The sequence below is a fragment of the Schistosoma haematobium genome, chromosome 2 (genome assembly GCF_000699445.3).
Source record: "Schistosoma haematobium chromosome 2, whole genome shotgun sequence".
Classification (NCBI taxonomy): domain Eukaryota; kingdom Metazoa; phylum Platyhelminthes; class Trematoda; order Strigeidida; family Schistosomatidae; genus Schistosoma; species Schistosoma haematobium.
In genome coordinates, this window is record NC_067197.1 from 17,322,862 (window position 1) to 17,341,998 (window position 19,137).

General features: G+C 32.2%; 1 protein-coding gene across 1 annotated transcript in view; it reads right to left on the minus strand.

Annotated features, from left to right (window-relative positions):
- Positions 1-19,137, minus strand: part of MS3_00010772 (uncharacterized protein) — a 75,283-nt gene that overhangs the window by 10,776 nt on the left and 45,370 nt on the right. Inside the window, exons 2-3 of the mRNA XM_051219173.1 lie at positions 18,076-18,755; positions 625-2,713 (exon numbers count right to left, since the gene is read on the minus strand). Coding sequence (XP_051067660.1) covers positions 625-2,713; positions 18,076-18,755 — 2,769 coding nt within the window. The remainder of the gene's footprint in view (positions 1-624; positions 2,714-18,075; positions 18,756-19,137) is intronic.

A 19,137-nucleotide genomic window follows, 5' to 3' on the forward strand; every position in this document is an offset into this window, starting at 1 on the left:
GTAGTAGCTATCTTGTTGTAGTTTTTCATTGCAACATTCATATAATGTACGCTAAACTATCAAACTGGACGAAAAACAACATGTTTGTGCTCATAACATATAGTTCAGTAAATAATCTACGTGTATTTAAGAAAAATATACTGATTATATTGTTTTTCTTTAGGTGATTCGTAAAAAAATAAACTGTGGTTCATTGCATTGCCTCATAATTGTGCTAAACCTATTTGTTTGTAATAATAATATTTACAAAAATGTCTCTAAACAAGTCATAATATATCGAACTTACAGCCCACTGGGAAAAGCAAAGCACTGATTTCAATTCATTTGTTTAAAGTAAGGCACTTGAGGGCTGCTAAAGAGAGAAAACGATAAATTTACCTCGATGATGATCTCTTAATATTTCTAATGTGTTTGGTTATAATGAATCATAGAAAGGAATGAAGTGTTTCAGTAATTAATTGTTAACTGGTGAACTGCATTCAACAATCTGTATGTATTAGATAGGTCAGCTCATTAAAAAATAGTTACAGTTGACCATAATGAAGTTATCTTAAGAATGAAATGACAAGTATACATTCAGTACGGTCTATCAAGATAAAAAAATTACTGTTTAATCAAACTTACCTGGAACTATATCTCCAAACCCAATTGTTGATAATGTAATAAAACAAAAATATGACCATTTTAGATAATCTGGATCTTGCCATATAGAAAATACAATAGCTCCAATAAGTATGTAAGTTGTCATAATGACTAGTGATAAACTTATTGGTACAGTCACTTTGGATACATCCTCTTCTGCAGAAAAGCCATCACGATAAGAAAAAAATGATAAATCTTCCGATTGTTTACTACCACGTTGGGAGTAATAACTTAACTGTACAACTATTTCGCTGTCTAAATCGCCACGTGATGACGCTAATGAAAGACGCGATCTACCCAGTTGTTCAGGTTTTATATCGCGTGAAACATCTTCACATGTTGCAAATGGATTGGAAATTACTGTGGATTGTAAGAGCCTTTGAAAAGAATCAGGTTGTAAACTATGGGATTCAGGAAGGAAAGACATCGTAGAACACTGATTAGGTTGTGAGTAATGAAAGGAATTGGGTAAAGTGACTGTTGGAAAAAAGCTTAAATTTTGATTCAGTTTAGGTGGTATGTTAGCTCTACTTGCAGAAGTAGTCGGAATCTGTGAAGTTTGTTTTTGTTGGAGTGAATTGTGTATTGGTAGGCTTGATAAACCTGATTTTGAAACATTGAGTTTATTCATAGGTATTTGATGATACGACGTGTGTATAGCTGCAGGATTGGGTCTAATTGAGTTTGATAATGGTTTCACATCATAAAGCTTTTCTTTGTCTGATGTAGAAATCGAATGTGTTAATAATTTGTGAAAAGGTTTAGATGATGAGCATGCCACTTCGAATGGTGTTTGTGGATATGAACTTAAGATTGTATTGCTCATTGTACAGTACTTTGGTGTTTCATTTTTTGGTTCAGTCATAGTATGCACTAAGGATAGGTTATTTTGAGTAGACTGTTGAAGATTGATATATGATTTTGAATTATGAGTTTTGCAACAGTTGTGATTACATCTTATTTTACTCATAGAACATTTTATCGAGCGTTTTTTATTCATATGAGATATCGGCTCCAAGACATTCATATTTACTATCACAGTTGCACCATCAACTGTTGCTTTTGTGCTCCAGTCCTTTGTATTTTCAATATTCTTTAGGCCATGTATATCATCGTAAGTTTCATCTATTGATCGTACTTCTAAATCAATATCAATATCTTTCCAGCATAATAAACGTATTCTTCCATCACTAAAATCTTCCATACCAGACCCACTGAGTATGGTTGAACCAGTTGAAGCTTTATCATCAGAGATGTTAGTTAAAGATTTTATTTTATGTATATTTTGTCTCTTATCATCAATGATTTGATTACTCTGATGACTAAATAATGTACCATATAGTTTTTCATTTTCAAGTCTTTTCTTTTCAGAGCGTTCCTGTTCTTGAAGACGTTTTTGTACACGTCGTTTATGTCTACGTTGTCTTTGTGCTGAACGTAAATAACGTGCCATTAAATAGAATTTACGATGTTGTCCATCATATGTAAAATATTTTGTTGAATCATTTTGTAAATGATATAAATTCGATTGATTAAATATTGGTAACGTTTCTACTGTTGATATACATTTAGGTGAAGTGAATATATAACCACTAGAATTGAATGTATTACTTAAAGTATTGGTTACTAAAGGAAGTGTACTATAATGTTTATATTTCATTGTTTGATTAGATAGAATGTTTTTTTTAGTTAATTGTTTATATAATTGTTTTGAATCATAATAATGAGTTGATGCATTATTATCATTAAAATTATTCGATTCAACTAATGCAGTTGTTCTACATGATAAGATATCTATTTGATTATTAAGTGTAGTAGTTTGATGTGAGAAATTATTTATTGTATTTGAATTGATAGTTGATATTGGATTATTATGCATTAAATCAAATTCTGATCCTTGATGAATATTTTGAAAGAAAATATTTGGATAATTTATACATTTATTATCTGTATTATCATTCATAGATACTGGTGAAGATTTAAATTGATTTTTACAAATTATAGTTCTCATCATTTTTTGTAACCAACTAAATGGTGGATGAAATAATTCATGTAGATAATTTTTAGCTTTCTAGAATAGAAAAAGAGAAAAAAGAAACATATTAGAATAAAGAAATAAATAGTAGTATAGACTGTAAAGTAGCATATCTACAATTGAAGAATATATGGAACTCAAAATAACTATCCACAAACCAACATCAAATTCAGAATTTCCAATACAAATGTCAAGACAGTTCTACTGTATGAGGAGGAAACCTGGAGAACTACAAAAGCCATCATTCACAAGATACAAGTGTTTATTAACACATGTCTACGCTAAATACTTCGGATCCGTTGGTCAGACCAGACACTATCAGTAACAACCTACTATGAGAGAGAACAAACCAGATTCCAACGGAGGAAGAAATCAGGAAGACGTGTTGAAATTGGATAGAACACACATTGAGGAAATCACACAACTGCGTCACAAGGAGAACCCTCAATTGCAACCCACGAGGTCAAAGGAGAAGAGGAAGACCAATGAACATATTACTCCGGGAAATGGAGACAGACATGAGAAGAATGAACATTAATTGTATAGAAGTAGAAAAAAGAGAGTGTGTTGGAGAATGTTTGTCAGTGGCTTATGCTCCATTGTGAGTAACAGGCTTAAGTAAGTAAGTAAGCATAGACTGTATGAAATAAATGAAATAAGGGATCTGATTTAAATGGTACATCATATACATTTATTTGACTTGACCTTCAATATTCGTTTTCTTTTTAATTCAAAGATATTGAGTAGCTTTAATTAGATTATTTCATGAACAACTTCAATAAACCTAACAGAACTAAAACTAAGTCTAAAGGTTCTAACTATTTTTGCTTTTACGAGTAAAAACAAATAATTTTATATAATTTGAGGTTATTTTGTCACGAAATAATATTAGCCTGAGAACTGTAGAATATCAGTCTCATTTGAATCTATGACTGATTCATTGTAAGAGAAATGGATTTTATAAATGATCGAAACTACAATAACTAAATATCGTGTTGAGCATAGTGCCTTAACATCAACGATTGAGATTTATAGTTTCAGTTAATTTGTGATACATTATTATCCGCATCAAATATCTTACTTAAATTACTATATTGTTTCTCTTCTTTACCTATTTTTTTCGATTTATTTCATCCCATAGCTAGTGACCTCAAAATTATAGAACAGTCTAAAACGTTTTGGTTACTAGGGTCTTCTCCAATATATATTAATCTCTGAAGGATAGATAGCTTTAAAATTTGCATGATTAGCTTATGGTACGATGCTCATTATATGTAACTGGACGCATTACAAATACCAGTTATTATTAATAATTATATAAAGTTGACCATAAATTTTAAAATATAAATTCTGTTCATAGGTATAACTGCTATTCTATTCTTTTTTCTTAAAGGTAGTAAGCATTTTCTCAGGAGATAAAGACAAGCAAATTACTGTAACCAGACTTTTTCATCAATTATTACTGATGCCGGATATCGACTTAGTGTGACACACGCTGTTGGCTGAAATTTGGTTGCCCGTGCCAAGGAATAAGGCATACCCAATCGGTCGAAAAATGTGCAGGTCTAGTAACATTTTCAATGAAATCTACAGGTCATCACATACACGAATCTTGAGATAGTTTTTTTTAGATTCCAGTAAATTAGAAATTTATACTTATGTCAGTATATCATTAACTACCTTATGTGGTTATCTTTTTAATGTTAAACTTTGTAGACTTTAAAAATATTAAAATTTATGTTCATTATGATGTTCGATACGATTTATATTTGTAACTAGTAATTTAAAACTAGTGTAGTGAACGGGAAAACATGTGGGGACAATCGAATGTATATGAACACAAAATTACAAAACATCTTGACGGAGAGGAGTGGTGAGACGTGGGGTTATTGGACGTACATCGTATGTAAATGGCTCAGCACGTTGCTGAACATCCCGGGTGCGGAGTAGACATCGGATTTTGGTGGCTTGACTGGTTGACAGAACTATGGATGTTAACACGACACAGACTAGACATTTCGACGGAGAGTTTAGCATAGACTGCAGAAAAGAAAGTTGCGTGGTGAGCCGAACCACCGCAAGAACGACTGCTTTAATAAGATAAACAAGTGTGGTGTATGTTACTGATGTCGACAGATAGAAGTAGTATATATCATCAGTCGAAAGTGAAATGTCTAACAGCAGAAGGTTAAGAAGATCAAATAAAAGTGTACGAGAGCAACTAATGATTGGTTTAGAAACATCAGAACAATGAAGTTTGAGACGATTGACTGATATTTGCAAAAGAAGCAGTTAGGTTTGAGACAATTGATTAACATTTTGTAAGTGAAGCATTTACTTTGTGGCTCTCAGATTTTGCTAAGATATCCTGTAATTTTGTGTCCAAAAACATTCACTAGGACAATCTATAAACTTATTTTACAGAATAAACTAGACCTTGAATATGTCAGACAGAACCTTAGTCAATATCCCGATAAACGCCCATGGTTTTGATTAAAAAAGATTATTCTTAATAATTCTTTAAGCTATATTAAAAAAATACAGTTAGCTTAATAGCTATGGCGCAAAATATTTGGCAAATCCTTTTTATTTGTGACTTGAAATATTTAATGTATATCAATGAAAATATTTCAGGAACTCATTATACAAAAGATAAATTTATCATGTATATATTGATAGGACTGTGTCAAGACTTATTCATCATTTATACAAGTAAACTAGTCTTGTAGAAGCCATATAACTAGAAACCATTAATTCTCCGACCAATTGTCAATATTAAGTGATATATTCATATATTACTATTACAAGTAGTATTCATGGTACAGTTAATAGTAATAATAATAATTGTCTTATTGACTTTTAGGATATCAATGAAAAGGGCGTATTCCATCTGTCAGACAGAAAATAAAAACACAGGAATAGAGTAACAAATTTCTTTTGTAAGAAATAATATTATTTTTTAATAAGTTATAAAAAAATATATTTCAGTCACTAGTACACTAGTACACTTTTATGGTTAATATAAGATTATATCATCAGAGTATTATATTTCCTGTCGACAATACTTTAAGCATGAGTCTGCCTAAATATTTCTTGAATATAGTTAAAGTTGATTTATATAATAACAAAATGGTTATAGACAAAAATTATAGGTCTGTAAACAATTCAACTGATCTGTAAGTAAGTCAGGATAATAGAAAAATAATGATTAGTAGGATCCAAAAAAATAAGAATAATAATGTAAAAAACAATCTCCTTTTTCTTATGTTACCATAGAAATTTCGGCTGGAAATAAATCTAAACACAATGATTTAAGATTGAAAATTAATGATTACCAAAATGCAATTAATTTGTACAAATTATCATTATCATATTATCAATGAATTTGCTTTTGTATACATCATCATTAACAGGAAAAGGTTGGTAGGAAAATTGTTTACAAAGATTGTTACTTTTATGTAATTATATTCAACTGATATTGTAAAATTGTGTACACTAACAGAGTTTATAGTTTACCAACAAGCTTTGATTGGTTTATACATTCGGTTGGACTCATTAATTGAACGGAAACAAGAACTACAAAGTTTATTGAACTTGACTGAATAGATAAATTTCTCGATTGTGACGTTTTTAATTTGACATCATTGGAAAAAATGTCCCTATGCAGTAAGTTACTGATTATTTAGTGGAGTATGGTATCCAGTTAAAATGTATACAAAATCTAACTAGCAATCAATGTAAAACAAACGTCAACTAACTTAAGACATAATGTATTTGTATCAGTTGTTTGTTTAGGGAAGATTCATACAACTAACACAAATGAACTAAACTTTACATCATCGCACTAGCCAGTGGATGCCTAAACTCAAGAGCTAAGTGGACAATTTGATGGCGTTTAGAGTGACCAGTACTGGATTCTAGTCTAGAAGTGAACATCAGCTCTGGGATACAGCACATCTAGATAGTGTATACCAAATAGAATAAAACGCGCGTCCTAAATTCCACTACTAACCACCATCCATTTCTGTTTATAAATTTTGGCTTCAAATAAAATAAAACGTATTCAGCTCCATACTTCTGTTGAACTATTGATCTGTATGTGAGATTTAAACTAAAACATTATTTAAATTATTCAGAGAAGAACCCAATCGCCTATAAATTTATTTGAGAACTTTAAATTCTCAATCACCTTTCGTTAATGAGCAACAGTTTACAGTCTTAATCTAGTAGGCTTCATAATTAAATAATGATATATCATTCAATGAGAAATAAAGAGTTTGAAATATCTACTGTTGCATATCAGTAATATTTAAATGTTACGCCAAAAAATACCAACCCCTAAAACTAAGTTTGAAAAAGACTAAATTTTAAGTGAAATACTCTATATGCTAATCATATTTACTGATAAAAATAAGAGAACCGTTTTAAATTAACTATGTGACCCAGATTATTTTTTTTCCTGCCACGGATTTAATGTCCATTATTCCTATACACGCATGCAAATTAATTACAGAAGGACGTTGTAGGACAGGTTAGATTCTTTAGGAAAATTTATATTTGATTGAATGTTTCGGAATAATTAAACACTTTGAATTATAACTTTCTATATACTTTTAAATCATTTAATTACTTATTATATCAAATTTGCCTAAATATTTAAGTACATATATGCGTATATTAAAATTGGAATGACCTAATTATTTATCTTCATTGCTTATATGGTATATGATGATAGCAAAATGAAGAATGATGACGTTTTTAGAAAGAAATGAAGGTGAAAATTTCAAGAATTTTTCTAAGATTAGATTCCACTGCTAGTCACTATCCATTTTTGTTTAGAATGCTTGCGGCTTAAGGCTACATGGAGGTAATCCGTACAAAATGCACATATAGACAACAAGAAACTGATCAGTTGCAGTCCTATACAACAATGGGAAGATTCAAGTAAACAACACCAGGTGAATTTAAAACTTCACCGCATTGCATAAGCAGGTGTCTATCAGGAGTTAGTAGATAAATAGATAACGTGATGACGTTTAAAGCGTACGGTACTATGCTTGAGTGCCAGAGTGAATATCAACTCTGAGATGCAGGTATATCCAGCTGACGAATTCCAGATTGATCGAATCGCACGTCCTGGATTCCACTACTAGCCACTATCCATCTTTGCTTATAAACCTTGTGACTTAAGGCAAAAGCGAGACAGTCCACACAGAATGCACATATGCTAACAAGAAAAACTGACCAATAACAGTCCTAAACAACAGTGGGAAGATTCAAGTAAACTGTTGTGACTTTATGGCTTGCTAGTTATCACGTAATGTATTCGCCAATCAAAATACGACTTATTCGCCCTTGTACTGTTCTAAACCAATGACCTTCGTTCGGTCTGATCAGCCTAGCGTCCTACTGGTCCATTACTCACCTAGCCCGTCCAGCTGAGTCCAGAATGCCAATAACAGCCTCCATTATGTTAATCGTTTATTTCAAACATACTTGGTTTATATACCAGCCAAACAGACCACATCACACCATAAAATAGGAAACAACATCTATACAAGTTCAAGCCAAAAAACGGCTGTGAACGTAGGAGACCGTAATCAATAAACTGAAGATAACTTAAGGACAGTAAATCGTACAATAATATTCTATAGGTCAAAATAAAGCTTATAATAAGGGAAATATAGATATACATAATCTAATAACTGAATAATTATACCATAAGAATATATAGATAATATTAGTCCATTGATAGGTCCAAGACGTTACACGTAATTCAATCTTCGCTAGGATATAAAATCTATAACACCATGTTAATCCATATCAAATAATATTCTTAGAAAAATGAATACAAAAAAAAGAAAATAAAACAGATCTGTTATATCTTGTGACCGCCAATCGGAGAGCAGCGAATTATCAACCGGGCCAAGGACGCGTAAAACACGTGCGAGCAGCCTAGAGTCCTGATTGGTGCAGCTTTCCGCCTAGCCCAGCCAATTAAGTCCAGAACACTAATCTCAGCCTCTGCCATATGAATAATTTAGTTCAAACATACTGGGTTTATATACAAACCAAACAGACGAAATCGACCATAAAATATGAAACAACATTTGTACAAGAATTACCCAGATGTGGTTGTGAATGAGGGAGGTAGTAATTAATAGACAGGGCATAATTCAAGAATGGTAAAACGTATAATAATAGTTTATAGGTCAAAATAAAGCTTATAATAAGGGGAACATGAATATAAATAGTTTAGTTATTTGACAATTATACAATAAAAATATACGCTTAGTATTGGTCCATAAATGGATCCCAAAAGTTACCATTCATTATTCTTATCGGGACCTAAAAAGATCGAATATGACAGTCAAAACGTAACAAAATCTATTCACTTTTTTTTCTTTACATTTCTCTTTTTTTTCAGTTTCTAATTTTAAGAATGAAAATCTGTCATAATTTTTTTATTCATTACAAAAGATAATTGAAAAACGAAAAAAAACACACACAACAGCAACTAAGAATTAAACGGAAAACAAAAGGGGGATAAATAAAAACAATGTGGAAAAAAAGGGAAAATCATGAGTTCATGTTTCTTTTTTTTTAAATAATTTTTATCAAATTTCTTAGACATATTTATGCAAATGTAATCAATCAATAAACGTTATATATTTATATATATATCGTTTTAATTTCTCTAGTTGTAGATAATTATCATTAATTCGATCTGGCACACGAAACGACCTTAATTACTCCGTTCATAAATCAACAGACTGTCCATTTAAGAAATATTAAAAATTCCCGGCTGATGCATTGGATCGCTGTAATATATGTACCACTTAAACAACTACTGAACTAGTATACTTAAAACTTTCTTCTATCACATGTTTGTTCTGTATATCTAATGTTACTATTTATATCTTGTTGATTATGCCTGTAAACTGGTGTGAATTCTGTAATTATTATTTTCAGAATATAAATTATTAATATTTAAAAATAAATAATTAAATAGATTAAGAAATTATTTAGTTATTTTAGTTTGTTTTTTTCTTATTCAATGTTCAATTGTTTTGTTATGTCACATTTCTTTAGCTTATCAATTTTCAATTTTTAAATTAAATACATTTTTTATGTTCATTAATTAAATGAAATAAAAGATAAATTTGAATTTTTGAAAAGAATAAAAACAAAATAATTTTTGAATTTTAATTTAGATAAATATTTGTCAAATGAATTATCTTTTTTCTGTGTTTTTTCTCGCTATTCATTCATATGAATAAAATAATTCAGTTAGTTGATTGTTTTCATTGATGTTTAAGATTGTAATTGATTAGTCATTTATTGATAACTATCATCAAATCAGTTTAGAAACTAAGTCAATGTAGTACTTTTATGGAAAACAATATTTAATACTTTTGAATAAACATTTTGTCTGATTGAATCATACTTGATGGAGAAGATTTAGAAGATGTAAAACATTTGACATATCTGAGCAGCATCATTGATAAACACGATGGATCACATACAGATGTGAAAGTGAAGAATGATAAAGCAAGGACAGTACATCTAGAATTGAAGAAAATCTGGAACTCAAAATAACTATCCACAAACCAACATCAAATTCAGAATTTCCAATACAAATGTCAAGACAGTTCTACTGTATGAGGAGGAAACCTGGAGAACTACAAAAGCCATCATTCACAAGATACAAGTGTTTATTAACACATGTCTACGCTAAATACTTCGGATCCGTTGGTCAGACCAGACACTATCAGTAACAACCTACTATGAGAGAGAACAAACCAGATTCCAACGGAGGAAGAAATCAGGAAGACGTGTTGAAATTGGATAGAACACACATTGAGGAAATCACACAACTGCGTCACAAGGAGAACCCTCAATTGCAACCCACGAGGTCAAAGGAGAAGAGGAAGACCAATGAACATATTACTCCGGGAAATGGAGACAGACATGAGAAGAATGAACATTAATTGTATAGAAGTAGAAAAAAGAGAGTGTGTTGGAGAATGTTTGTCAGTGGCTTATGCTCCATTGTGAGTAACAGGCCTAAGTAAGTAAGTAAGTAAGTAAGTAAGTAAGTAAGTAAGTAAGTAAGTAAGTAAGTAAGTAGGTAAGTATAGACTGTATGAGATAAATGAAATAAGGAATCTGATTTAAATGGTACATCATATACAATTAATTGATTTAACCTTCAATATTCGTTTTCTTCTTATTTAACTTAATGATATTCAGTAGCTTTAATTAGATTATTTCATGAACAACTTCTATAAACCTAACAGAACTAAAACAAAATCTAAGTAAGTAAACTGTCTGATTCAATCTGTGATCTGCTTAGTTTCTTAATGTACAATCATTGAATTAGTTTTTTTCCTAATTCAAGTTTATTCTAGCTGTCTTAATGTATCCGTGAATCGTCTTATTTATTCTCACATTTTAATAAACTACTTATATAACCTATGTTGATTGTTTTCTAACTGTAAAGAAATAATCTCTGATAGCTTATGTTATTATATACTGAGAATTTCTAAATATAATTAGATATTATACAGCGTTATTAATGTAATTACTATGTGTTTGATATTTTTAGTTGTTGTTTAAAAAATTCTTCTGGTAACTTAGTTGTTACACCAAGTTATGTCAATCGAAAACTGTCCTTAAAATATCTTTAATCTTATTGATAACCATTTGAAGTTCGGTAGTTCGAAATAATGCTTGTTAATAATAGATTGAAGAGAGAGATTGATTTATTCAAATTCTCTGATTGATAGATAGATCTATTCCATTTTGTCATGTCCTGTAGTAAATAACATTAAATTACTATTAAATGTGTACAGAATGCAAGATCAAATGAAACAACTGATATAGTAAAGTAGATCATTGTTAAATATTGTAAAAAGCATTAAACAACAAAAAAGAGGTTGAACCGTAAGTGTAAACAACTTAATCTAAAGCAATTCATAAAGATAACTTATTTCAGTGACCAAAGTATGTTATCATATGATGAATTTTTATCCTTGGATAAAATTGTCAGTCAAATAGTTGTAAAGCAACGAATTATTTGGTGTTTAAATATGAACTTCTACAGTTTATATAAACAAGAGTTAATATACTATTATACTATTATACGATAATAAATGAACTATTCATTAGATACATATTCTTATTCTAAGTAAAGGGATATTTATACAGTTCAATCTAACTTGATAAAGATTGGATTTTAAAAAAAAGAAAAGTTCATCATTCATTATCCACAATAGCAGTATGACCTCTAAATCTCTTTTTAACAAATGTTTTATAATAATGTGCCTGAAATTAAACAGCCCCATGTATAACGAGCATTTAATTATCTTAAGTCACGATATTTGTTCGTTTGTTTGAACTCATTAATTGCGGTTCAATATTATTCTTTTTAGTATATACGCTAAATATCTCATCCGCTTCAACAATGCTTACATATTTAACAAAACAATGCACTGAGTGCAAGTTTATTCTTCTAATAACTTTTAAATCTAAGTAACATTGACAACATATGTTTATCATAAGTCGATATGTGAAACAGAGGATATTGATTTTTGAAACAGTCAGTTCACATTTGCATCCCCCTAATCATGAAATCAATCAGTAACCATTCATTTTATACGCTTAAATTAAATGCAACAAATATCACTAATCTGACTGTTACTTAACAAAAATAAACTTCTTTTCTGATCTGCGTGCCTAATGTACATATTGTGTTCTTTTACCAATTTGCCTGCTTCCATAAATTAAGTTACATTACACTTATAACTAATAAAATTCAAAATGACATTGATGAACATAATATTCCTTGACTGGATGTAAAGAATAGGCAAAAAAATATAAGAAACTATATTCTTGAACAATTAATAGACACTAGATATCAAATTAACTAGATATATCCAATCTGCAATGTACCAAAAGATTTCTTTACTGAAAAATAAATACTTCTATAAAATAAATTTTATACATCAATGTCATATATTCAATCAAGTTACATAACAATTCTTGTAAGTACAAAACATTAACAGTAAAAAGTTCACAGAACACACTACAAAGTCAATCAAAGAAATAACAATAATAATTGTTGATCAAATATCAGAAAAATTAGGAGTACATGAATTTGATCTTAATTTGATCCTTTCATAACTGTTAATCTAGTTATTTAACCTATTATTAGTTTATATACACAATAACCTAACCAAGTTTGTTTTGCTTACCGTGTGCTTGTTTATAAATTGTTTACATACTATGTACTTTGTGTTAAAAAAAATCGAAAACGTCTTGTTAAAATATACTTCCATGGTCCCACCGGCGGGGTTCGAACCCGTGGATGCTTACTGCTGAGGAGTCACATACTAGGACGAAACGGCCGTCCAGCGATTCCAGGTTTTCAGTGGTAATCTAGATTTGATTGACTCATGAACTCAACCATTAAAATTGCTATTCAATCCACAAAAACCCCTTTCTGATAAAAGTACACTAGTTTTTTTTTTAAATTAGGATAATAAAGATTAACATGAAAATTTCTATTATATAAGACAAATATAATCAAGTTGTTCAGTGAAACTGACTTAATTTATACATACTCATTAGTGGGTTATCTAAATTTCATTATATATTTTATTAAGGTAACTCCGCCTGCAGCTATTCTAGAGTTACTGCCGGTCCCAAGCCCGGATAAAAAAGGAGGATTGAGCATGGGGTTAGCGACCCCATCCCGTAGAAAACTAACTCTATAAAAAAACGCAAAACAGAAAAAATAATTCAAACCATTTTAACTCTGCCCTGGGAGTTAGAAGAACTATGACGCCTCATGCTGAAAGCCGAGTTCCTTCGGAATCCACGAGGCCGATGCCCCTTCTAACAACCAGAGCAACAATTTTTATAGGTACATGGAACGTTCGGACAATGTGGGAGACCGGGAAGACCATTCAAATAGCAACGGAAATGAGGAGATACAACTTGGTAGTACTCGGAATAAGCGAAACCCACTGGACTCAATCTAGACAACAAAGGCTAAATACGGGAGAGATGCTGCTATACTCCGGCCACGAAGAGGAAAATCCTCCACACACTCAAGGAGTTGCTCTAATGCTGTCCAAAGTATCACGAAATGTACTTGCAGGATGGGAATCTCACGGATCCAAAATCATCAAAGCATGATTCAAAACAAAGAAGGAGGGGATCACGATTAATATTATCTAATGTTATGCACCCAACAATTACAGCAACGACGACATTAAAGATCAATTCTATGGAGGGGGCTGCAATCAATCATAGAGAAGTGCCCAAGAAAGGACCTCACCATTCTGATGGGAGATCCAAATGCCAAAGTTGGAACAGATAACATCGGATATGAAGATATTATGGGACGACATGGACTGGGACAGAGAAACGAAAATGGAGGAAGATTCGCAAATCTATGTGCATTCAACAAATTGGTCATAGGGGGCACAGTATTTCCACACAAGCGTATACACGAGGCTACATGGATCTCACCGGACCACACTACAGAGAACCAGATAGATCATATTTGCATCAATAAAGAATTCCGAAGGACAATGGAAGATGTGAGAACCAGGAGAGGTGCTGACGTAGCTTCAGATCACCACCTAGTTGTAGCCAATTTAAAACTGAAGCTAAAAAAGAACTGGACAAGTGGACAAACAGCACTACAAAGGTTCAATACAGCCCTCCTTGGAGATACTGACAAACTCAATGAATTCAAGAAAGCTCTCAACAACAGGTTCCAAGCCTTACAAGGTCTACTGAAGGAAGAAAGAACTACTATGGAGGACAACTGGAAAGGCATCAAGGAAGCATTAACTTCAAAGTGTCAAGAGGTTCTGGGTCTAAAGAAGTACCATCATAAGGAATGGATCTCTACAGAAACACTGGACAAGATCAAAGAAAGGAAGAACAAGAAAGCAGCAATAAACAACAGCCAAACACGAGCAGAGAAAGTTCAAGTATAACTTGAGTACATAGAAGCAAACAAGCAAGTGAAGAGGAGCATTAGAGCCGACAAGAAGAAATACGTGGAAGAACTAGCAACGACGGCAGAAAAAGCTGCTAGAGAAGGAAATATGAAACAGCTTTACAATACAACGAAGAAACTAGCAGGGAAATATAGTAAACCAGAGAGACCGGTAAAGGACAAAGAAGGCAGGCCAATCACTGAAATTCAACAGCAGCGGAACAGGTGGGTAGAGCACTTCGAGGAACTCCTGAATAAGCCGGCTCCAATGAATCCACCGAACATCGAAGCAGCACACACGGATCTTCCTATAAATGTCAATCTACCAACGACGGAAAAAATCAGGATGGCCATCAGACAAATCAAGAGCGGGAAGCAGCAGGACCCGACAACATACCAGCTGAAGCACTGAAGTCAGAAATCGAAGTAACTACAAACATGCTTCACCTTTTATTCAAAAGGATTTGGGAGGACGAACAAGTGCCAATGAACTAGAATGAAGGACACCTCATCAAGATTCGAAAGAAAGGAGATCTGAGCAAATGTGAAAACTACAGAGGCATTACACTTCTGTCAGTACCAGGGAAAGTCTTCAACAGAGTGTTGCTGAACCGGATGAAAGAAGCAGTAGACGCCCAACTTCGAGATCAACAAGCTGGATTCCTTAAAAACCGGTCATGCACAGACCAAATTGCAACACTACGGATCATCGTCAAACAATCAGTTGCGTGTAACTCGTCACTGTACATCAACTTCATTGATTATGAAAAGGCATTCGACAGTGTAGATAGGAGAACGTTATGGAAACTTCTTCGACACTATCAAGTTCCTGAGAAGATTGTCAATATTGTCCGGAACTCATACGACGAACTACAGTGCAGGGCCGTGCACGGAGGACAGCTGACAGATGCATTCCAAGTAAGGACCGGAGTCAGACAAGGCTGTTTACTCTCTCCCTTCCTCTCTCTTCCGGTGGTCGACTGGATTATGAAGACCTCGACATCTGAGGGAAAACGCGGAATACAATGGACAGCTCAGAATCAATTAGACGATTTGGACTTCGCAGATGACCTGGCCCTCCTATTGCATACACACGAACAGATGCAGATGAAGACAGCCAGTGTAGCAGCAGTCTTCGCAGCAGTAGGCCTCAGCATACACAAGGGGGAAACCGAGGTCCTCAAATACAACACGGAGAACAGCAATCCAATCACTCTTGATGGCGAAACTCTGGACGATGTAGAATCCTTCAGAAAACTGGGAAGCATAATCGATTAACAAGGAGGATGCAGACATAAAGGCGAGGATTGGCAAAACAAGGACATCATTCCTACAGCTGAAGAACATATGGAACTCAAAACAACTTTCAACCAATATCAAAGTGAGAATCTTCAATACGAACGTCAAGGTAGTTCTACTGTACGGAGCTGAAACTTGGAGGACTTCTACAACCACCATAAAGAAGGTGCAAGTATTTATAAATAGCTGTCTACGCAAGATACTTAACATCCATTGACCGGATACCATCAACAACAGCCTTTTGTGGGAGAGAACAAACCAGCTTCCAGCTGAAGAGGAAATTAGGAAAAGACGATGGAAATGGATAGGACATACATTACGCAAATCGTCAAACTGCATCACGAGACAAGCCCTAACTTGTTATCCTGAAGGGAAGCGGGTAAGAAGAAGGCCAAGGAACATATTACGTCGGGAAATAGAAGCAGATATGAAAAGGATGAATAAGAACTGGAAGGAGCCGGAAAGGATCGCCCAGGACAGGGTTGGATGGCGAGTGCTGGTGGGAGGCCTATGCTCCTTCGCGTCGAGTAACAAGCGCCTGGAGGGTAACGTTTTAACAAAGTATATTTCATTTAACTAGATTATATTTATATATAAGCAGACAATATTGGTTTTGATTGGATCCTCATCAGGCTTTACTCTAAAATACAGTAGTATTTATATACATATATGAAATTATTAAACCGATCAAGACAGTTTATGAGTCAATGATAGCAGTGGAATAGATTTCATAAATAAATATGATAAGTGAAAAGTACAAATGGGTAGTGGGATGACAGGTGTACTAGTTGTGATAAATATAATAAAGGCTTGAATCAATGTTACATAATGGGAAATAGGTCAATGATTCGAAAAACATAGACGCTGAAATAACGTAATGAGAAGTGTTCAGATAATTGAACCATGAAACGTAAATTTAAGAGAAAAAAACAAAGTGATAGGGGGGGGAGAATAAAAATAAACGAAGACATTTATAAGCAATGATGAATAGTGGCTAAAAGTGGAATCCAGGACGCGCGTTTCGTCATACGCACAGTATGCACATATGCCAATAATAGACTGAGCAATTGCAGTCTTAAACCTCAATGGGAAGATACAAACCAAACAATACCAAGTGAAGATATTTATTATTAAAGCCAGGGGAGAGATAAGGGTGTTAAATAAACTGTCTTGATTGGTTTAATAATTTCGTATATGCACATGAATATTACTGATGAGGTTCTAATCGAAAACAATATTGTTCGCTTATATATGTTGTTCTAAATCACAATATGGGAATTTTTCAAACAAATTATAACTAAAATCAAATTAGATTTTCAATTGAACTGTTTATAAGGACTTGTTCAAATCAACATAAGTTTTTTTTGTTACAAATGAATATCAACTAGGAAATTATTGAAATGATATTACACTTGATTATTATATGCATTCATTTATGGTTGAACTGTGAACATTTAACTCACTGATATGCATTTATATTATGCTATATACATCTTCATCATTGTTGTTCTCTTAGACAAGTTAACGTTTTTTTAATCGTTCATAATAAGAGGACAATTTCTATAGATTAGTAATTTGGTCTATTTTAAATTAACTGTAAGAAATGATCATATCTGAATATCATCTCACACGACTATTATGTAAGTCATCTGATATGTAATGTACAAATTTGGAACTTATTATGCCAGTACACAATTGATATCACTCATAACTCAATCCAGGAACCATTGGAAGAGAAGGCACTGTACTTTAAATTATGAGATTCCAACCTAGAACTTATTGGTCTCGCGTGCGAGCACTTAACCACTAAACCACTGAGCCGGCATTCAACAATGTTAATGTCTAACTTCAACTAATCCATGAAATTGAGTGACATATCCAACATTGTCATCAGTGAGTTACTACCTCAAAACTAAAGAGTCCCATAACAGGACGAGACGGCTGTCTAGTTCCTCCAAGTTTTCCATGGTAGTCTAGTTTCAACTAACTCATGATCTCAACCATTTAAAGTATTTAATTCTTTAAAATTTACTATATTAGATAATAATATAAATATTAATGATAATAATCGAAATATACTTACTTGAGTTAATGCAATTGTATTATTTGATCGATCAAATGGTAACATACAAGATTTTTTAATAAATGCACAAGATTTTTGTGAATATTTTAAAAATTTTATAAAAAATTGTTTATTTTTTAAATAATGAAATAATTTTATTTTTTTATTATTAAAACTTGATGTTGTTGTTGTTGCTTCCATAGTTACATTGGTTTTATTGTCAATTTCATTTAAATTTGCTGGATCATTTTTTGTTTTTTTATTTGTACAATTAACTTTATTAATAATATGATTGTAATTATTATTATTATTATTATTATTATTATTCATAGAAGTATCATAATCATTAATTTTTGTATTGAATGGTGGAAGAATAATACGTTTACGTCGACGACCATGTGAATGTGTTGGATTTACAATTGGATCATTATCAACTGGTTCATTTTGTTGTAAATTATTATTATTTATAAATTTATTCATTTGTTCTATTTGTTTATTATTATTATGATTATTAAATATTGAAGCAGAACAAAATCGTTCACAACTTGTTCTACATGTACGTGAATAAATTACACGAAATATATCAGCCAAATAATCACCAATATTAGAAAGATATAAGAACATTAATGGGATTCCAATTAATGCATAAATTATTGTCATAAATTTGCCTAGATTTGTTTTTGGAGTAGCATGACCATAACCTAAAAATAAAATAGAGTAAAAATATGATAAGATTTTTCTATGTAATGAAATAAGAAATAAGAAAGATTAGTTCAGCGAAGAGTTCTCTTTTCGGCGAATTCATTTTGAAAGCTGTACAATCAGACAATCAGATTGCATCTTCTCTGCATTGCCTAAGCAATAGACATACATCTGGAAAAACCATAATTGTGTGTGCAAAAGAGACTGTTACAACCTTTTCTTCTACCATGGTCTTAATGTATTAAAATTTTCTCTCTTTTTCATACTCATGTTTCTTTGCAGACATCTACATCACCTTCTATCTTCCCTTTAAATCTTCTACCCCCAACTGGTTTGTTTTTAATTCCACGATCATTCCGATTACATTTCATCTCTGTTTCA